We start from the raw sequence: 22,167 nt of genomic DNA, 5'->3' as shown, positions 1-22,167 counted from the left end.
GGAGGGGATGAGGGCGTGGGAAAGGCAAGACGAGTAAAGGGGGCCAACTCTACCGTGACGGATGGAAACTGAGTTTCTGGTGGTGAGCATGCCATAGGGGGGGCGTCTTCCCCGGTGGCTCCGCAGTAAAGAATCAGGCTGCGATGCCGGGGCCGTAGGAGACCTGGGTTCGATGGCTGAGTCGGGAAGAGCCCCTGGAGCCCCTGTCATAGCAACCCACCCCAGTATTCTTGCCTGGAGAATCCTGTGGACAGAGGAGCCTGGCGGGCTACAGTCCATGGGGTCGCAAAGAGTCAGACACAACTGGAGTGACTTAGCACGCATGCATGCTGTAAGGCATACAGAAGTAGAAATACATTGAACATATGAAACAATATTTTTTCTTTTCTATTTTTTAAATTATGAAAGTTTGATAACACATTTACAGAAGACTTGGAAAATACAGAACAAAGTTGCCTATGGTCCCACTGTATATTACAATTATTCTTTAAGTAAATAAAGATTTTTAGTTGGAGTTTCAATACCAAACTCTCAAAACTTAATAGAATGAATAGACAGAAAAGTAGAAGGATATAGTAGACCTGAAAAGCACTGTGAACCAATTTAACATAATTAAGATGTATAGAATTTTCACACAACAGCAGGATACAAATTCTATCCAAGTCCCCATATACTTAAACCAGGAGACACTGGAACATATCCAGGGATGTAAAACAAGGCACAAAAATAAACTAATGCTACCTAGAGAAAGTAAATCTTTAAAGAGACATAATAAAGAGGGTGCTCGCTTCGGCAGCACATGTACTAAAATTGGAACGATACAGAGAAGATTAGCATGGCCCCTGCGCAAGGATGACACGCAAAAATAAAAATAAAAATAAATAAATAAAGAGGGACAGTGGGAGGTGTGAGCCCCGGTGTGAGGCTTCCAACCTCCAGCTGGAGGGACCATTGGAATTGAAAGTGAAAGTGTTAGTCACTAGGTCCTGTCCCACACTTTGCAACCCCCTGGGCTGTAGCCCGCCAGGCTTCTCTGTCTATGGAGTTTTCCAGGCAAGAACACTGGAGTGGGTTGCTACTCCCTCCTCCAGGGGATCTTCCCCACCCATGAATCGAACCCAGGTCTCCTGCATTGCAGACAGATTATTTACAGTCTGAGTCACTGAGGTGAGGGAACCCCAATATACGGCCGAGGTTTGGGAACAACCAGCTGGCAGCAGTCACGTTCAAGTGACCCTTCAGTGCCCTGAGGAGCCAAGGATGTCAGCTGAGCCTAACCCCTGACCACACGCCTGGAGGGACAGTCAGTCGGACACGGGCTGGGCTGTTTGTGATGCAGCCCGAGCCAGCACGCGTCCCAGGCCTCAGCGAGACTCTCCATGGGGACGGGAAGGACCCTCCTCTCCACGGGTGCAAAGCCAGCTGCGCGTCACGGCGAGCAGCCTTCTCAGCGCTGCAGGCACCACTCGCCGCCGGCACTGTAAGACCAGGGCCAAGGTTTCCCCTCAGGCTGTTGGCTCTCTCGGGACAGACCCGCCAGGCGTGTGCGCAGGTGCGAGAGCCGGAGAAGGCTCTGGGGCCCCCAGCCCCTCTGCTCCAATCTGAGTCCTTCACGCGGCAGCTTCCCCCGCAAACTGGCGCCACCAGACCCCCCCGGAGGCCCGCATCACCCCCACAGGCTCAGGCTCCCTTGCCAGGCAGGGACCAGGCGCCCGCTCCTGCCACACAGGGACGCCCACCCCGAAGATGCGGGAGAGGTGACAGGGAGGGGGATCCTCTTCCTGTTCCCCAAGCACCAGTCTCACTGTGGGGGCCCAGTGTCCTTGAATTCTCCAAACGCTGCCCTCAGTGGGCACTCAATACGGGTGCAGCCACCGCAGCCCCCAGTGACCCGCGGCCGTGAGCTCAGCCCGGCAAGGGTCGGGGTCCAGGCTGAACCTAGGGGTGGGGTCCGGGGGACCTAGGGCTCGGGAACCTGGGGCTGGTCGGTGCAGCGTCCCCTCTGGCCACTCCCAGCGTTGGTGCCGGGGAAGCCCCATGAGGAGGGCGTTGGGCCCCTGAATGTATTGAGCTCTGCTGCCACCGTGTGGCAACAAGCAGCACTGCATGCACTGGGCCCGCCCGAGACCCGGGGCCCTGAGCAGGCAGGGGCAGAGAGTATGGCTTGCACCGCCTGGAGATCGTGGCATCCGGTCCCATCACTTCATGGCAAATACACGCAGAAAAAGTAGAAACAGTGACACACTTTATTTTCTTGAGCTCCTGAGGACTGTGAATGCAGCCATGAAATTAAAAGACACTTGCTCCTTGGAAGAAAAGCTATGATAAATCTAGACAGCATATTAAAAAACAGAGACGTCACTTTGCCAACAAAGGTCCGTCCAGTCAAACCTATGGGTTTTACAGTAATCATGTATGGATGTAAGAGTTGGACCATAAAGAAGGCTGTTGTGACTGTTCAGTCGCTCAGTCGCGTCCGACTCTTTGCGACCCCATGGACTGCAGCACGCCAGGCCTCCCTGTCCATCACCAATTCACGGAGTTCACTCAAACTCATGTCCATTCAGTCGGTGATGCCATCCAACCATCTCATCCTCTGTCGTCCCCTTCTCCTCCTGCCTTCAATATTTCCCAGCATCAGGGTCTTTTCTAATGAGTCAGCTTTTCACATGAGGTGGCCAAAGTACTGGTGTTTCAGCTTTAGCATCATTCCTTCCAAAGAAATCCCAGGGCTGATCTCCTTCAGAATGGACTGGTTGGAGCTCCTTGCAGTCCAAGGGACTCTCAAGAGTCTTCTCCAACCCCACAGTTCAAAAGCATCAATTCTTTGGCACTCAGCTTTCTTTATAATCCAACTCTCACATCTTTACATGACTACTTGAAGAAACATAGCCTTGACTAGATGGATCTTTGTTGACAAAGTAATGTCTCTGCTTTTTAATATGCTGTCTAGGTTGGTCATAACTTTCCTTCCAAGGAGTAAACATCTTTTAATTTCATGGCTGCAATCACCATCTGCAATGATTTTGGAGGCCAAAAAAATAAAGTCTGACACTGTTTCCACAGTTTCCCCATCTATTTCCCATGAAGTGATGGGACTGGATGCCATGATTTTAGTTTTCTGAATGTTAAGCTTTAAGCCAACTTTTTCACTCTCCTCTTTCACTTTCATCAAGAGGCTCCTTAGTTCTTCTTCACTTTCTGCCATAAGGGTGGTCATCTGCATAGCTGAGGTTATTGATATTTCTCTCAGCAATCTTGATTCCAGCTTGTGCTTCATCCAGCCCAGCGTTTCTCATGATGTACTCTGCATAGAAGTTACATAAGCAGGGTGACAATATACAGCCTTGACGTACTCCTTTTCCTATTTGGAACCAGTCTGTTGTTCCATGTCCAGTTCTAACTGTTGCTTCCTGACCTGCATACAGATTTCTCAAAAGGCAGGTCAGGTGGTCTGGTATTCCCATCTCTTTCAGAATTTTCCACAGTTTATTGTCATCCACACAGTCAAAAGACTTTGGCATAGTCAATAATGCAGAAATAGATGTTTTTCTGGAACTCTCTTGCTTTTTCGATGATCTAGCAGATGTTGGCAATTTGATCTCTGGTTCCTCTGTCTTTTCTAAAACCAGCTTGAACATCTGGAAGTTCACGGTTCATGTATTGCTAAAGCCTGGCTTGGAGAATTTTGAGAATTATTTTACTAGCGTGTGAGATGAGTGCAATTGTGCTATAGTTTGAGCATCCTTTGGCATTGCCTTTCTTTGGGATTGAAATGAAAACTGACTTTTTCCAGTCCTGTGGCCACTGCTGAGTTTTCCACATTTGCTGGCATACTGAGTGCAGCACTTTCACAGCATCATCTTTCAGGATTTGAAACAGCTCCACTGGAATTCCATCCCCTCCTCTAGCTGTCTTCTCTCTCCTTGCTATGCTTTGGAACTCTGCATTCAAATGGGTATATCTTTGCTTTTCTCCTTTGCTTTTCACATCTCTTCTTTTCAGAGCTATTTGTAAGGCTTCCTCAGGCAGCCGTTTTGCTTTTTTCCGTTTCTCTTTCTTGGGGATGGTCTCCATCCCTGTCTCCTGTACAATGTCACAGACCTCTGTCCATAGTTCATCAGGCACTCTGTCTATCAGATCTAGTGCCTTGAATCTATTTCTCACTTCCACTTTATAATCTTAAGGGATTGGGCCCCTAAATATGTTGGGCTCTGCTGCCACCGTGTGGCCACCAGTAGCAATGCATGCACTGGGCCAGCAGGAGGCTCTGCCCAGACCCAAGGCCCCTGGGCAGGCAGGGGCAGAGAACAAGGGGCAGAGGGCGTGGCCTGCACCACCTGGAGATCATGGCATCCAGTCACATCACTTCATGGCAAATAGATGGGGAAAAAGTTGAAACAGTGACAGACTTTATTTTCTTGGGCTCCTGCGGACAGTGACTGCAGCCATGAAATTAAAAGACACTTGCTCCTTAGAAGAAAAGCTATGTATCAAAAAACAGTGTATCAAAAAACAGAGACATCACTTTGTTGAAAAGGTCCGTCTAGTCAAACCTATGGCTTTTACAGTAGTCATGTATGGGTGTGAGAGTTGGACCATAAAGAAGGCTGTTGTTGTCGTTCCGTAGCTCAGTTGTGTCCAACTCATTGCAACGCCATGGACTGAAGCACACAGGCCTCCCTGTCCTTCACCGTCTCCCGGAGCTTGCTCAAACTCATGTCCATCGAGTCAGTGATGCCATCCAACCACCTCATCCTCTGTCGTCCCCTTCTCCTCCTGCCTTCAATCTTTCCCAACATCAGGGTTTTTTCCAATGAGTCAGCTCTTTGCATCAGGTGGACAAAGGATTGGAGTTTCAGCTTCAGCGTCAGTCCTTCCAGTGAATATTCAGGGTTGACTTCCTTTAGGATTGACTAGTTGGATCTCCGTGCAGTTCAAGGGACTCTCAAGAGTCTTCTCCAATACCACAGTTCAAAGCATTAATTCTTTGGTGCTTAGCCTGCTTCATGGTCCAACTCTCACATCCATTACATGACTACTGGGAAAAACCATAGCTTTGACTATACAGACCTTTGTCAGCAAAGTTATGTCTCTGCTTTTTAATATGCTGTCTAGATTTGTCATAGCTTTTCTTTCTAGGAGCAAGCGTCTTTTTATTTCAATGGCTGAGCACCAAAGAACTGATATTTTTGAACTATAGTGTTGGAGAAGACTTGAAAAGTCCCTTGGACTGCAAGGAGATCCAACCAGTCCATCCTAAAGGAAATCAACCCTGAATATTCATTGGAAGGACTGATGCTGAAGCTGAAGCGCCAATACTCTGGCCACCTGATGCAAAGAGCTAGCTCTGGAAAAGACCCTGTTGCTAGGAAAGACTGAACGCAGGAGGAGAAGGGGACCACAGAGGATGAGATGGTTGGATGGCATCACCGATTCAATGGACATGAGTTTGAGCAAGTTCCGGGAGTTGGTGATGGACAGGGAGGCCTGAAACGCTGCAGTCCGTGGGATCGCAGAGTCGGACACGACTGAGCAACTGGATGACAATACGTTGGTCTCTGCTGCCCCCGTGTGGCCACCAGCACCATCGCACGCACTGGACCGCAGGAGTCTCTGCCCAGACCCTGGCCCCTTGGGGCCGGAGCAGAGGCGGGGCAGCGGGCGTGGCCAGCACCACCTGGAGGTGGGAATCGAGGTTCACCCTGGAGCCCAGTCAGGGTGTGCACCCTGGACCCCGTGCCCACCCCACGTCCTTGCAGTGCGGGTGAGCTCTGGGGTCCTCGGAACAGCCTCGAGGGAAGGGGCACACGGGGAGCCAGACACACTCGGGGGCTGTGCCCGGGCACCTGCGTTGGCAGGTGTGTGTGCGGCAGATGTGTCAGCTGCCCTGACTCATTAAACTTAAAACTGTGATCGTCCGGATCAATCCCAAAGCGGGTCCCTTTTCAGACCTATTTGTCAGAACCTGGGTTCAAGTAGCAGCTTGTTTCACGCCGCAAACCGCAGGGACCCGACCCCGCGATAGCCAACAACTCTGAGGTTGAAACGTGCTCCTCAAGAGCTCCTCCACGCTGGGCTCTCACGCTCGAGTCCCCGGGACGCGCCTCAGTGCGAGGTGACGCCGTGCTGCGCTCCTGCGGAGCGAGGGTCCCTCCGCCTGGACTAAGCCTGGCGAGGCGCGGCGCCGGCGGGCAGCCCTGGGCCCCCGGCGCCCCCTGGTGGCCACTGCGCCGCTGCACGTCCTGGCCGCCCGGCCGGGCGGGCGCTCCTCTCCTCCGCGCCATCCCTGCTCGTGGCAGAATCCCAGCGTCACGTCGCTGGAGAAGCGTGCGACCCCTCGGGCGAGGTCCCGGCATTTCCTACAACAGCCTGCAGTCGGCCTGCCAGTCATCCCTGGCTGTTCCCCACCTTGTGAGCGCCAACACCGAGCCGCCCCCAGAGAGAGCGAGGGTCCCCCAGGGGGCGGCAAGTCCTGGATTCGCCCTCCGCTGCGTCACACCATTCCTGATGTCCTCCGGTTTCTGCCTCATTTCGTTAAAAAATGGATAAAGATTCACGTCCACGTGAACTCTGCAGTGTAGACGTGATGCACGGGTCACGGTTCATCAGGCCAAACGTCACCATCATGTCTTCCGTCCCTGGGTGTCTTCCCCGTCCACGGTGACCATCACAAACAGCGTTCCCTGGTTAAACTCTGCGGAGCCAAGCTTCCTGCTGAGCTCGGGTCTCCCTGCCTGGATTCGGTGAAGGAGTGTTGCCACGTATGGCTGCTTGCTCTGTCCATTCAACATATTTATTACTGCAGCTGCAATATTTCTTTTCAATTCAATGAAAGATTGAAAGTCTTTTTTGAGACTGCCAGTGAAATATAAAGGATTGAGCCTGGGCACTTACAAACATACTCTCCCAAAACCCCATAGACACACTACAACATATAAAGTAACTAATAAGAGAGCCTGCTGTACAGCACAGGTAACTCCACCCAATACTGTGTAATGGCCTAGTTGGGAAAAGCAGCTTAAAAAGAGTGGATATATGTATTGCTATTGCTATTGCTAAGTCGCTTCAGTCGTGTCCGACTCTGTGTGACCCCACGGACGGCAGCCCACCAGGCTTCCCCGTCCCTGGGATTCTCCAGGCAAGAACACTGGAGTGGGTTGCCATTTCCTTCTCCAATGCATAAAAGTGAAAGTGAAGTCGCTCAGTTGAGTCCGACACTCAGCGACCCCATGGACTGCAGCCTTCCAGGCTCCTCCATCCATGGGATTTTCCAGGCAAGAGTACTGGAGTGGGGTGCCATTGCCTTCTCCGGATATATGTATGCCTGTAACTGCTTCACTTTGCTGTCCGTGTGTGAATGTATGGGTCGCTCAATCTCGTCCGAGTCTGTGACTCCACGGGCTGTAGCCCGCCAGGCTCCTCTGTCCATGGGATTCTCCAGGCAAGAACGCTGGAGTGGGTTGCCATGCCCTCCTCCAGGGGCTCTTACCGACCCAGGCGTCACACCCGCACCGAGGTTCATCTCCTGACCTGCAGGTGGGGTGCTTTTTCCGCTGAGCCACCAGGGCAGCCTTACTTTGCTGAACACCTGAAACTAAATCAGCTACACTCCGAAGACTTTTTTAAAAAAACAGAATACAGAAAACGCCTCCTGGGGCCCTCCCAGGCACCAGTCCCCATCCTGGGTGGGCTGCAGGGTCACCAGGCTTGATCCTCACGGACTCCAGCGTACAGGCCAGGAGACAGGAGGAGGCCACACACCCAGGTTGCTCTGCTGGGAGTTCCAGAGCTGAGATCTGAAGCCAGGGCCAAAGATGCGCGACTCACAAGCTAAGCTGCTGGGGCCCCAGGGGTGGCACAGGAGATGGAAGCAGAAGAAATTCTGGAATCTACAGGAAGAGAGCGTGATGGAGTCAAAAGCTGAGATCTGAGTCAGCAGCAGGGGAAACAGCACACTCCCACCTTGCATGGCAGTGCCACACAGACTACAGCCCTGGGGTGGCAGGCTGGGGGTGCTCAGGGCAGAGGACCAGGGGACAGACGCGCAAGGTCAGGAAACCGCCAGACTTCCCGAGTCACTTTTGAACCAGGGAAGCGACGTCCACCTTCATCCTCTTGGCCAGAACTGGCACCAACTAAGCAGGGCAGGGCTTGGAGACGCCCATCTCCAGCCTGTTAGCACAGGAAGGCCAGGGTCACGGGTCCGGCAGACTTAACTGCCAGCAAGCATCACTTAGAGAAAGAAGAGACATGCCCAGACATACGAGGGTTAAGAGAACTGACGCCCCAAACCCCTTCTGGGTGCATTAGGACAAAACACAGCTGTGTAACTGCAAGGGAAAGCAGTGGCACGGCTCACATGAGCGGAGTCCAGAACACCCTCCATGAACCACGTCAGAGACTCTGCGGGGTGGGCAGGCGGGCACAGGTTCTCAGACCCACCACCACGCACACCTTCTGGCAGGAGGACGTGTGAGGAAGGAGGTGGGGCCCCAGGATGGCTGGCAGCCCTCGCAGGAGCTATGGACTTTATTCTGTTGGCGTCTAGGAAGCCAGGTGGACCTGGAGGATAAAGTTAATTATTCTGCAGGAGACGCAGGTTTGATCCCTGGTCCGGGAGGATCCCACGTGCCAGGGAGCAAAGAAGCCCGTGCGTCACAACTACTGAGCCTGCGCTCTGGAGCCCAGGAGCTGCACCTACTGAGCCCGTGCGCCCGAGAGCCTGCGCTCTGCAACAAGAGACGCCGCTGCAAGGAGCGACCCGAGCAGCCCCTGCTCTGCAGCTCAAGAAACGCCCTACAGCAACAGAGACCCAGCACGGCCAAAAACAGATAAGTAAAACTAGCTTTTAAAAGTGTGATGGAGGACCTCCCCGGCGGCTCCCTGGTGAAGGATCCGCCTGCAAATGCAGGGGACACGGGTTTCATCCCTGATATGGGGAGATCCCACGTGCCATGGGGCAACGAAGCCCACGCAAACTACTGAGCCCCACAGCAAGAGAAGCCGTTGCAGAGAGAAGCCCGCGCACGCAACCAGAGAAAGGCTCCCGCGGCAATGAAGACCCAGCACGACCAAAAATAAATAAAAAGAGGCTGCTTCCATAAAAAAAAAAAAAAAAGCATGACAGGAAACATGGCTGATCTAACAGACTGGGGTGGAGAGGGGAGAGTTTAAGGGAAATGAGGACAAACACGTAAGATGAGACAGGGCAAAGAGGCTCAAACAGAACAGCCTTCACAGCCAACGAGCACTGATGAAGCCGGTCTTCCCAAGCAGAAACTTCCAGGTAACATGTAAACAACAGAGTCCACCTTTGAGACAGAACCGTGAAGAGCGGCCCCCTCAGCCCAGGGCCACGACAAAGCAGCACAGAAGGGACTTACACAGCAGGCACCTGGGTCTCAGAGCCCTGGAGGCTGGACGTCCTGGACTAAGTTGCCAGCATGACCTCATCTGACCCTCAGCACCTCCCAACAGCCCCACCTCCAAACACTACCCGCTGGGGTGGGGCTTCAGCGCGTGGGGGTGGTGGGCACACGGTCCACAGCAGGGGGTTTGAGGATGAAGGGAACACACAGCACAAAAACACAAACGAGGCTGTGCAGCACAACTCTCTAAGGGCAGAACGGAGTGTGAGGCGCAAAGGATGAGGAGAGACAAAGCGAGACACTCACAGGGCGTCCCGGCTGGTCCAGCGGTTGAGAACTCACCTGCCAACGCAGGGGACGGGGTTCAGTCCCTGGCCTGGGACGATCCCACAGGCTGAGGAGCCACCAAGCCTAGGCACCACGGCTACTGAAGCCCAGTGCCCTGGAGCCCGCGCTGTGCAAACGGGAGAAGCCAGCACCCCCCAGCTAGAGAGGAGCCCCCACTCACCGCAGCTAGAGCAAGCCCACCCAGCAGCGAGGGCCCAGCACAGCCACAGGCTTTGAAAATAAGCAATCACAAAGAGAGAGCCAGAGCAACAAAGGAACTGCGAAGACCGAACCTGTTTCCAACTTCCAGGAACCTCAACCTAGCGTGACGATGTGCACGGCAAGGCGACAAGCAAGCCACTCACGCCCAAAACCAGCAGAATCGGTGGCGATGGATTTCCCACACCTGACGCCTCCGCTCGATTCCCAGGACTTAGCGAGGCGAGGGCGAGAAGCACAGCTCCACGCTCACACGCACGGCAGGGATTCAAGACTGTCCAAGACCAACTCTCCAAACGCACAGGGAAAAAGCGAAGGTCACAGACCGAGAATCAAGGACCCTGTTGTTAAACCGTCAACAGCCACCCTAGATGCGGAAGCACCAAGCTTGGGGGGGCTGAGGGCGATACTCAACACGGCCTCTGGAAAGCCGAGTGGTATCACCTGGGGAGGGGTGACAGCCCCAACCTGCGACCCCACAGTTTTGCTCCTGAGTACATCAACCCCGGGTTAGCGATGCAGGAGCAGTCACAGCAGGGTGGCTCATGTCGGCAAAAATCTCTCAAATCCAAATACCCGTGGATGGGGCGGGATGGGAGTGTGGAGTATTCACACAGGCTTTCATTGGCAACAGAATGCATTAACAGACACACAACAAAAAGGACGAATCTCAGTAAAATGTGGAGTGAAACGTCAGTCAGAGAATATATAAATAGGGTGACATGCTAAGTGCATGCTAAGTCACGTCAGTCATGTCCGACTCTTTGCAACCCTGTTGACCACAGCTCTCCAGGCTCCTCTGTCCGTGGGATTCTCCAGGCAGCAATACTGGAGTGGGTTGCCAGGCCCTCTTCCAGGGGATCTTCCCGACCAGGGTTCAGTAAATCTGCACCAAATGGAAAGAAAAGAAAGGCACTCCCAGGACTGAGGGTGAAGCTGCCTCTGAACACGGCAGGGATGGGTTGGTAGGCCTCAGAGAAATGCAGTCACTGTCGAGATTTCAGCTTTGGTTTTGGGTGGTGGGTTTGCAGGTCCCTCTATGATTTAAATAACAAATTAAAGGACTAACTGTGTGCATAACGCACACCCAGCGTGGACCCAGGAAGGGAGCATATCATGGAGCAAGGGTAATGATCCCTGATTCTCTGCACCTGGTGTCCATTTAAGACAAGGAGACTGTGACCAGAATTTACACAGAGTGGCTCCAAACCAGTAAGGAAAACACAGTCGTATAGAAAAAGGAAATACAAGCCATTCACAGAAGACCATGAATATTCCACGGAGACATGAGAAGATGCTCAACCTTGCGATTAATGCAGGAAACGTGAGTGCGGCTCACTCTCCAGCCCCACCACGTGGGTGAGACGCGCCCCGCATCAGGGGTGGAGACACCACAAGGCTCATACTCTGCTGGTGAGAACGTCAAGGTAAAAACTGAAGAATCTGGAAAGCTGAAAGGAGCTGCTCTCTGGGAGACGTAAGTGGGCCCAGTGTGGACCCCCTTCCTCCAGAGCAGAATTTCACCCGGGCACCTGGGCATCGTCTCCCTGTGGCCAGGTCAGGACAGCGGGGTTAAGCCGGGCACGGTTTGGGGCCAGCTTCCGAGCACCACGGAAAGAGATGCTACCCGCGGCCCCTACGCGGTGCTGCAGGGCTCGCACCTGGACAGACGTCTCCTCCAGCAACAGAACACAAAGGAACTGTAGGGAGCTGAAAAGAGCGGCGGGCCCGAGCAGCTGGGGCGAGTCGTGGACGACAAGATGCAGAAAGCCCAACTGCTCCTTGCAGAGCCCGGGCAAAAGCAGCGCACTGCACACGCCCCCGCACACCGCACCATCAAGGGCACCGGTGGGCCCCGCGGCCCCAGCCCCGGACCACGCCCTGCCCTCACTCCTATAAAGAGCAAGCTCGCCACCGCGGGGAGCGAGCGAGGGAGCCTGCTACTTGTCTTCTCTCCCCGCGGAAGCAGGGGCCCCAGTAAAGCCTCCCCTGAATCTCCTGTCTGGCCTCTCGTCAATTTCTATCGGTGAAGAAGGCCAAGAACCCGGGCGGGGTGGGGTGGGGGAGGCGGGCTGGGTCACATTCCTTTGAGGTCTTCAGCCCCAACCCGCGCCTCTGCAGCGGGACTCAGGGAGGAGCCACAGGACCGGAGCGGGTGTCCGTGTCCCCGTGGGCGGGTGGACCAGCCGCCTGGACAACCCTCCAGACTCGCGTGGGAGCGTCACCAGCGTCCACGTTGTCTAACCGCTGTCCCCTCCGGCTCCCCATCTCTCTGGGGGAACGAGGATGAGTCCACGGTGAGGTCAGCAGGCCTTCCTCCGTGACCCGTCGCCGGGAAGGATGGAGCGGAGTCCACGCTGACCACAGGGCTGAGGAGAGGCACAGGCCAGCCCCGGGTCACCATGAAGGGTGGCCGCCCGCAAACCCAGCAGGCGTCTTCCTCAGCGGACCTGACCTGCCCGCCCAGCCTCCTGCTCCCCAGTGGCCTGCCCACCTCCTCCCTGCCCACCTGTGACGCGCGCTTCTCTGTCACCTGCCTCCTTTTCCTCAGACTCCTGGACCTCGGGACTCAGACTGAACGGCACCACTGCCCTCTGGCCCCCAGGCCGCAGGTCACGGGGCCGATCGGCCTCCAGCCGCCTGAAGGGCTCAGAGGCTCGGTGTACCCCCACCAGCTGTCTCCCCACAGACCCCTGACTCACAGGCTCCTCCTCCCTGCAGACCCCTGACTAACTCGCCCCTCCTCCCCGCAGACCCCGGACTCACAGGCCCCTCCTCCCCGCAGACCCCGGACTCACAGGCCCCTCCTCCCCGCAGACCCCTGAGTCACAGGCTCCTCCCCCCTGCAGATCCCTAACTCGCCCCTCCTCCCTGTCCCCGGGGCACCCGTGTGCCCTGCTGAACCCTGCCCCTGGCAGCTTCCAGCCTAACTGGGGGTCCTCCCCTCCGTCTTTCTCTGATGACACAGCAGTCACCAGGCTTTTGCCACCAGTTAAGCCGCCCTCCCTTCAGTCTGGAGAGGCCGGTGACTCCGGAGCGTCCGGCCGCACCATCAGCCAGAGGCCTCGGACAGCGGGCGTCCTGACCGAGCCAGGGGTGCTGGGCGAGCCTCTCCCGGGCCCACCAGCCACGGGGTCTCCAGGGCATCACTACACGTGGGACTCTGATACTGTGAGGGGCAGGTGTTACTCAATGTGAGGGGCTTCAGTGTTGCCAAGGTGGGCTTTTACTATGAGTACATGAATTTGTTTTCCTACAGAAGACCGAGCGTGCTGTGGAACAAGACCACGGATCTTCGTCCTGAGGGAGGAGCTGCGTCTGTGGGGCGACCAACCCGCCTGGGCCCCGCGGCAGGTGAGGCCCGGCTAACCCTCCGCCCCTGCAGGAGGAAGGGGCCCGCGGGGGCCCGCAATGTTGGGAGAGGAGACGAGGCCCTCGGCTTGAAGCCAGGAGCCTCACCTTCTGCCAGCACCCAGGCCTGATGAGGCAGGGACCGCGCTCCTGGGGCCAGCCTCAGGGCACAGCTGTCCGGGACCCAGTTCTGGACCTGGGCCCCTGCAGGACGCCCCCAGCGACATGGGGAGGCTCACAAGGGGAGCCCCCCGCCACCTTCCGCAGCTCAGACGCTGCTTCTGAGATAACGTGGGGCTCACTGCTGCTGCGGTCCTGGGACAGCCCAGGAGACATCGAGACATCAGCAGTGCCCCGGGCCGGGGAATACGGTGGGACGGTGTGTCCTTGGGCCGCGGGCTCTCTGTCCCCAGATGCACGCTGACATCAAGCCCCCTGGAGGAGGCCAGGCTGGGCCTGCAGAGTTGCCTGTGGCCTCCCAGCTGCCCTGCCGTGTCTCGGCCCACCTCTCCACCCTGGCGGTTCCGCCCCCACTGCGAGTCCAGGGGGCCCCGGCCCAGGCCTTGTCCAGTCCCACGTCTGCTTCTGAGACAGGCCCAGGACCCTCTCCACAGGGCCTCGCACGAAATTCCTGGTTTCCCCCAAAACTCCTGCGTGACCGCCCACCTGCCACCGCCTGCCTTAGTGTACGTGCCCCCACTTCTGGCCGTGCCCCCAACCCCCCAGGGCCACCGAGGGGCCCCACGCAGTGACCCCAGCCCTCACCCCAACTTAGAGCAGGTCTGGTGGGGCTGCCGCTCCTGGAGCCAGAGCCCGCCAGGCCCCGCCAGGCCCCGCCAGGCCCCGCCGCCTCAGAGCCCGTCAAGCTCCTCCCAGGCCTGTCCCACCCGGGCCTCGGCGGGGGCTCCACACCTGCTCTGAGGAAGGCCTCCCAGCGCAGACCCCTCCCGACAGGCCCCGTGGCCTGGCCGCGTCCACAGGGACAGTCTGCCTGGCTCAGCATCAGGGTCTGCTCGGGGCCAGCAGGGCGTGGACACTCAGTGAGGACCTGTGAGCTGATGAGTGAGGGAAGAACAGGCGGACAGTCAGCTGGCCGGCGCTGGGTCACTTTTGGCCTCCGGAGGCCACCTCAGGAAGCCAGGAAAGGTCTTCAAGGCCTCCTCAAACAGCCTGGTCCACAGCCTCACCAGGCCCAAGGCAAAGGGCCCCTCCCCAGAGGCTACAAGACCCTCCCAGGCCTTCTGGGTACCCAGAGTCACGTCTCAGGTGCAAGGGCCGGGGCAGAGCCACAGAGAGCCCTGCAGATGGGCTTCGCCCCGTGGGCTCTCCAGACAGAGCAGCTGGCAAGGTGGCTGCTCTGCACCTCTGGGCACCAAGCCCTGGGCCCCCGGTGCCGCCGGCTCCCCAGGCATCTGGGCTCCACTCCCCTGACCCGGGCCACAGGGAGCCAAGCTGGGGCCGGGTCCCATCTGGCATCTGGCTGTCCTGGCCAGGGAGAGCCCCCAGGGTGCCAGAGAAACCTGGGCGCTGGACACTTCTGGGCTGGGGGCGCGGGGGCGGGGACGGGGTGGGGGCGGGGCAGGGACAGGGCCAGCATCTCGGGGATCAGGGGTGGGGGTGGCGACAGGAACGGGGAGGCTGGAGGGTCTGTCTCAGAATGCCCGAGCAATTGTGCCTGCGCAGGGGCTGGGGAGAGGCCCCTGGGAGGAGGCCTGGGAAGGACACAGGCCCCACCCCGCCATCACTGGAGCACACCCCGACCCGCCCACGCCCCTCCCCAGCTGTCAGAGACTGGACGCATCAAACAGGCAAAGCACAGCCACGTTACATACAAAACTGTAAACACGAGTCTTTAAAATGACAGAGGCCTCCTCGGTCCCAAACGCTGAGCCAGAGGCCCCCACCGAGGGACCCCAAGGGACCAGACCTCGGCCCACTCTGTGCTCCCTTGCCACCCAGAACGCCGTGGGTGGAGGCGGGACCCTCCCCGCTCCGCCCCGGCCGCACACACTGGCTCACGGGCCGGGGCAGAGGTCCGTGGTCCGAGGGATCCCTGAGATGAAGGCGCGGCCGCGGGCCCCGCGGGTAGGGGCGCTCTCCGCACCCGACCCCACCCCATCCCATGCAAACCGCGCGCGCCTGCCGCCAGGCGTCTCAGAATCCGGGGGTCCCGGTCACGTGTCCAGGGCATCGCGCGTGGGCGAGGGGCCGCGAGGGCGGCCCGGGGGGCCGTGCAGCGGCTGGGGCGGCGGCACCGAGTTGCGCTGCGGGGCGGGCGGCTGCAGCTCCAGCGCCAGCGCGGGTGGCGGGAAGTCGCGCACCTGGCGCCGGTACTCCAGGAAGGTGCAGGCCTTGGTGGCCAGCGCCACCACGTTCTTGCCGACGAAGATGGCGGAGACGCGGCTGTCGCGGAACAGAGCCATGTTGGCGGCGCGCGCCAGCACGGCCACCACGTTGACGGTGGCGAGGCTGAGCACCGGGTAGAGCATCATCTTCTGCGGTGCGATGTGTTCGCCCTGCATGCTCACCTCGCTGAGCGCCACGCACGGCAGCACCAGCAGCAGCATGTAGCAGTAGAAGAAGGTGAGGCCCTCGGCCCACAGGGGCAGCCCGCTGCGCGGCGGCTCCCACAGGCTGGCCTGCATGTCCAGCAGGTCCAGCAGGTCCAGCGCCACCCAGAAGAGGCGGCCGCGCAGGTCCTCGCGCTTCCGGAAGGTGCGCACGTACTCCATGCGGTCGAGCGCCACCAGCAGCAGGAAGAGGCCCGGCACGCACACCGACAGCAGCAGGGTCAGCGCCTTGCGCGCCACCGGGTCGGCCGCGCCGCGCCGCGCCGCCTTGTAGTTTTGGAAGATGAAGTAGAGCTTGATCTCCAGCACGAAGATGTAGAGGAACCAGAGGATCATGGCGTAGCCGCGCTTGGCCGTGCGCACCTCGGCGCCCACCCACACGGCCACATAGCGCAGCACCAGCAGGAAGCACACGTCGCCCACCAGCACGATGATGCACACGCCGATCTTCCGCGGGCCCTGGTTCTGCTCCACCAGGTAAGCGTCCATGACCGCCATGCTGCCCATGATCACCAGCGTGGTCAGGCACACGTGGCGCCGGTCCGGGGGAGGCAGCACCATGGTCGGCCGCCTGGGCCCCGACCTGGGCGCGCGCGGTCCCACGCGAGGCGGGACGAGGCCCTGCGGCGGCGGCGGCGGCACTCAGCCCTCGGGCATGGCGCGGGGCCTGTCCAGCCGCCCCGAGGGCGCCGCTGCTCCGGGCCGGCGAGCTCGGAATCTGGGGAGATCAGAGCAGACGGGGTCAGCACGCAGAGCGCGCGGCCGCTCCTCCCCCCCCCCCACCCCCCGCCGACCCCCAGCCCCCGGCGCGCTTCCACCGAGGGACCCTGTCCGGGCCCCAGGCCGGGCTCTGCCGCACGCGCGCGCACGAGGGGCCGCGCGCCGAGCCCGGGCCTCCAGGGGGCGCCGCCGCCGCACCTGAGGCCGGGGCCGCGTTCCCGCTGAAGCCGAGGGGGGACGGGGACCGAAGCGGCTACTCCCCGCCGCGCGCGGCCCCGGAGCCCCGAGGGTTTGTCCCTCCGGCTCCGCGGCCCGCGCCGCTCGCCCGGAGTCCCGTCCCGCAGCTGTTCCCGCTTGGGCGGCCTTGCTCGCGGCGCCGCACCGGGAGGGAGGCGGGCCTGCGCCCTCGGCTCGGCGAGAAGCGAAGGCGCGAGGAGCCGGGGCTCTGGGCAGGTTCTCCGATCCGGGACTGAGAGTCATCCAGGTCCCCGGGGCTCCATCCCCAAAGCCCCTCCGCGCCCCCCCACCCCGCCCCTGCCTCGCAGCCCCGGCATCTTTCCTCCCTGCTTCCGCAAACTCGGTCTCGCCTCTGGTCCACCGTCCACAGGGCGTGTGGCCCGTTCTCTTCCGCCCTGCGCGCACCGTGGCTCCCTGCGGCCCTACTGCGCTGGCAGCGTCTCCTGCCCTCTGAACTCCCCCAGCCCTGACGCCAGCTCGCCCTGCTCACCATGAAGGGGTGGGCCCCCAGTCGCTCCCTGCCCCCGAGCCTTGGGGGCAATCTTAGGAAGCCTCCTTTGCTCCTCACGGGGCCACAAGCCCCTGCGCCCCTCTCACACCCCTGGCACTGGCTGTCACGGCGGAGCTGGTCACAGCCCGACACCAGGCTGTGGGTCAGCACCCCTGTGCCCGCTGACACCCTCGGCAAAGACAGAGGGCCCCGGCCTCATCCACCCAAAAGTCACTTGAGGCTCACTCCTAGCCAGGCTCCCCACCCCTCCGGTCTCCCCGACAGCACCCCTGGCCCCAGGGCTCTGTTTACTGCCCTGTCTAGACAAAGACATAAAATTTAATGTCACCCGCGACTGTGGAGCCAGTGCTCGGCCTCCCCTGGTGACACCACAGCCCCCACTGCCTGGGGAGGAAGGCCCCCTTCCAAGTGGGCACCTCCAGCCCTGGTCTCATCCTGGCTGCTGCCCCACCTGGCACCCACCTCCCAGGGTCTCTGCCGCCACATGCAGGACCCCACCATGCTGAGTGTGGACGCCTGGAGTAGAAGATGCCTTGGGAGGGTCATCGGCCTAGCTCCTGCGCCCACAATTCCATGAGCTCCTGCCCCCCATCACACACACACCCCTTCTTCACCCTCACTGTGTGGACACACTTGACCCACGAAGCCCCCCCTCCTGTGGCTGCAGCAGAGGCCTGGGAATCTCCTTCATCCCAGCCCTTGGCCCGGCCAACGAGCCAAAGAACCGCTGCACCGCGCACCCCGCCTCCCATCCACTCCACGGGCGTTTCCACTCCCTGACGCGTTCATCAGACCTGGGCCAGGGCCGCCGGGGCCAAACAGACCCTGTCCCGACCGGCACTCACGCAGGGAACCCCAGCCCCTGCCCCAGAAGGCCGGAGCCAGGGCCTGGCCGCCCTTCCCCCGCAGCCACCGGGCCTCTCCCTGGGGACCAGCCCCAGGCCCTGCTGCCCCAGCCGTCCTGAGCCCGGCCCGGGGCCTCCTGCTTGGCTGCCCGGACCTCACGGACTCCGGGGCCTCCGGGCACTTCGCTGCCCGCCCCTTCCCTGGCGCCTCGCACGCATCCCTCAGTGCCCACAAGGGGTGGTAGGGCGAGAGGAAAAGGCGGCCCTCCCGCAGCCCGATCGGACAGAGGTGAGGCCGTTGAAGGGGTTGGGCTGCTCCCAGCAGCCTGCGTCTAGGCTCCTCGGTCCGCTCCGCCCGCTTCCCCCGACAGGGCCTGGTCCAGGCAGTCCAGCCGCCAGGCCTCACCCCTGCAGCGCCGCCGCTGCACCCTGCCACCCCTGCGGCCGGGCACTCGGGGCTCACCGGGGCGCCCTGCCCGCGTGCCCTGCCCGCACCTACCCGCCGCCGGCCAGATTCTGCGCGCGCGGGGCCCGGCCCCACGGAGCTTGTCTGCGCGCCCGCCGAGGCCGCGCTCTCCTCCGCTCCGCGGCGGCCCCCCGCCCGCGCGCGCCCCGCCCCCGGCCCGAGGCCCCGCCCCACGCTCCCGGCCGCCCGCGCCCGCCGGACCCGGACTGGGGTCTCCGCGCCCCCACCCCCTCAGCGGCGCCGGTTGCCAGGGCGACAGCACTGCACGGCAGCGGCGCCCGGGGCCTCGGCACTAGGAAGCCAGACGCCCCCGGGCTCCATGCGCGGCCCGGGAAACCTCTCCACCCGCGTCACTCCGCAACCCGAGGAAAACTGGCCTGCGGGCGCCCTGAAATTCCGCGGCAGCCCACACCCAGGCCGCCGACCAGGGCGACTCTGATCGCCGGCAACAGGCGGCCTTACCGCGGAGCTGGCCCCGAGGCGGGCCCGGGTGGCTGCCGCCCATCTGCAGGTGGCCCCACGGGACCTCGTTTGGGGACGCGGTGCCGCCTCCCAGAGACCCTGGGTCCTGGGTTCCTCCGCCTTCCCCTGTCCTCATCTGAGGCCAAAGAATAGGGGCAGTGAGCAGCCATCCGGGGAGCATGCTAGGGTTTGGAGGCTCAGGCCGCTTTCCACCCATCGGAGTCCCCACCCTGCCCTCACTGAGCACCGCCCCCAACATCGCAGCCACGTCCACCCCGGGACGGAGGAGGGGCGCGCACCCGCTGCCTACCTGCTGCCTCTGACGGAGAAGAGCAGGTCAGAAGGTGAAGGGACCCGCTGGGCACCCACTGCACCTGTCTGCTCACACCCAGGCCCCGGCAGTGCCTGGTCCCACACAGGTGGCTGAGTCTGTGCAGATGATGGGCTCCACTGCCCTTCCCCGGCATCAGGCCCTCCAGGGGTGCCCTGGAGCCAGCAGGCCGTCCTGGCCCGTTCCTGAGAGGCATGAGGGAGACGTTGAGATGCTCTGGAGCTGAGCTCTCAGGATGGTTGACTGCCGGATACCAGCACCCGCAGCCACTCATACACTGGCTCTCACTGGAGGAAGTGCAGTCAGGGCTCCAAAGCTGCCTCTGTGCCCAGGGAGGGGCCCCAGATCCACAAGGATGGTTTACCTTCCCCAGGGAGGTCTCCAGAGCCCAGGGGCCCAGGTACCAAGACCACTTCCTGCAGCATGGAGGTGCAGGTTCCGACTGGTCAGCAGGCACCACCAGCAACCCTGTGGCAGATCCACCCTGGCTGGACGGGGAGGCAGAGGAGACCAGGGCACCCCAGGGTCCCCTGAGCCCACACCTCCAGCCGCCATCTGCCCTCGAGGAAGGGCTGCCCGCCAGGCCTCCCTGCCCAGCTCCTGTCTCGCTCTGCCCTCCCCACTCACCCAGGGGCTGCTGGGAAAGTCCAGTCTTTACCCCAGTCCCGCATGTCTGCGTTAGTGCTCTGCACGCCATGCGCCCCTCACCGCCCCAGCACCCAGCTCTTGCCTCCCAATCCCCCATCTGTGTGTCCACCCCCTGCGCCCCCCCCCACACCGCGCCCCCAGCCAGGCCCAGAACACTTGGGACGCAGGCCAGCTCCCTCTGGATGATGTGATTAAATCACAGGCCTTGAGATCTGGGATCATCCCAGATTGCCAGGGCAGGCCTTGTCATCACCAGCCTCCTTGTGGGAGGGAGGTGGAGTGCGAGGGTCAGAGAGATCTGAAGAGGCTACAGCCGGCTTGGAAGGTGCGGGGATTGGCCAGGAGCCAAGAAATACAGGCGCCTCTAGAAGCTGGAAAGGCAGGGCAACCACTCTCCTCTAGAGCACCTGGATTTGAGCCCAGTGAGACTGCACAACTGTAAGACTAAATCTGTGCTGCGCTCGCCTGTGGCGACTTGTCGCAGCAGCAGTGGGTTACTAATACAACTGCCGAGCTAAAATCTGACTTTACTCAGACAGAGTTTGCTGTAGCAGGCTTGCTAAAGGAGGCACTCGGGGCAAAGAAACGAATCCCAGATATGAGATCAGGGAGACAGGAGGGAAAGCTGAGCGCAAGACGCAGCAGACCCACGGGGCAGTCTTAACGCAGACTCTCACGGTAGTGATGAAAATGCTTAGCAGGGCTTCCCTGGAGGTCCAGCGGCTGAGACTCCGTGCTCCCAATGCATGGGCCCGGGTTCTGCGTGCTGCAGGGAAGACCGAAGATCCCACATGCTGCCACGAAGACCTGCCGCAGCCAAATAAATGTTTTTTAAAACATAAGTAAACTGGGGTTTCCCTGCAAGTCCAGTGGTTGAGGCCTCACCTTCCAGTGCAGGGGGTGCACGTTTGATCCCTGCTCAAGGAGCTGAAATCCCACAAGCCACGTGTCCGAAAAAACAAAACCTCAAAACAGAAGCAATATTGTAACAAATTCAACAAAGGCTCTTTAAAATAAAAAAGTGAACTGAGGCACATTTAAAAATTTTAGGTGCTTAGGAGTGACCCTGTTTTAGAAAACATGAAGACAAATACAAACCACAATGGCCCATGAAGTAGGTGACAGGCACAGGGCCAGCTGACTGTAGTGAGTCAAGACGGCGCTCGGCAGCTTCTTGCTGCAGAGCCGAAGGAACACGAGCAGACCGTAGCGCTCACACATGTGGGAAGAAACCACGAACTTTTCTCCGTAATCAGCCCCGTGAACAAGAAAAGACGGGGGAAACAGCAGCTGCAGAAATGGGAAAACTAAAGACGGCAGGTTCACAAACTGACTTATCAGTAATTACCTTAGATGCAAATGGACTAAGCATTCCCATGGAAAGACTAAGATGAGCAGTCTGTTCTGTTTGTTTTTTTTAATCAAAATGGATACTGTTTACAAGAAACACATATAAATCATGGGATTGTGGATGGGGAAGGACTGGCCGTGCAAATATGCACTGAAGGAGGGTGGCGTGTGGCATCGCCACGGGGGTCTCCGGGGTAGGATGCTCCCCAGGAGACCATTTCTGGACGAGGCGTGATGACGTGTCCAGGTGGACTGTCAGGATGCATGCAGTTCACCCTCCAGTGGTCCAGAATACGCTGTGCGTGTACACACACACACACACACACACTCACTTCAGTAAAGAAAAGCCAAAGGTGGCAAGACAGGAAGAGCTGCCCAGGCAAGACGAAGGAGTTACGTTTGTTTGTGGTCTTTTTCTTTCCCGTCTCCTGGGCTCCTGCTTTGGGTGAGACGGGCCCGGTCTCTCCCAGCGAGCACGCCTGCAGAGAGAAGGTGGCGCAGGAGGCACTGAGGCCTCTGAAGACAGCAGAGGCAGACAGATGGCGGGGCGGGGGCCAGAACTGGAAGCGCCAACCTGGTGGCAGTTTCAGGGCCCTCCCCTGTGTCGCTGGGCTGGACTCCGCCTGGAAGCACCAACCTGGTGGCGAGTTTCAGGGTCTCCCCCATGTCACTGGGCTGGACCTGCCTGCACCAGCGGTCATCCAGGGGCTGTGACAGGACAGGGAGCTCCAGAAACCCTCTAGTTCTGGCTCAGCGAGG

The 22,167-nt window shown here is 59.7% G+C and overlaps 1 protein-coding gene and 1 non-coding gene across 2 annotated transcripts; one reads left to right on the top strand and one right to left on the bottom strand.

Moving 5' to 3' along the window:
* Positions 1–780: 780 nt before the first annotated feature.
* Positions 781–887, top strand: LOC133234854 (U6 spliceosomal RNA). The gene has a single exon (XR_009732345.1). It is a non-coding gene; the product is annotated as a U6 spliceosomal RNA (small nuclear RNA).
* Positions 888–15,092: 14,205 nt separating this feature from the next.
* Positions 15,093–20,173, bottom strand: TMEM121 (transmembrane protein 121). Its single transcript, XM_061395600.1, has 2 exons — positions 18,651–20,173; positions 15,093–16,556 (listed from the first exon to the last, which is right to left on the bottom strand). The coding sequence occupies exon 2, from the start codon at positions 16,397–16,399 to the stop codon at positions 15,443–15,445; it is 957 nt and encodes a 318-aa protein (XP_061251584.1). The 5' UTR covers positions 16,400–16,556; positions 18,651–20,173; the 3' UTR covers positions 15,093–15,442.
* Between the last annotated feature and the right edge of the window lie 1,994 nt (positions 20,174–22,167).

Source organism: Bos javanicus, chromosome 21 (genome assembly GCF_032452875.1).
Source record: "Bos javanicus breed banteng chromosome 21, ARS-OSU_banteng_1.0, whole genome shotgun sequence".
NCBI lineage: Eukaryota > Metazoa > Chordata > Mammalia > Artiodactyla > Bovidae > Bos > Bos javanicus.
This window is presented reverse-complemented; position numbering and strand designations above follow the sequence as displayed.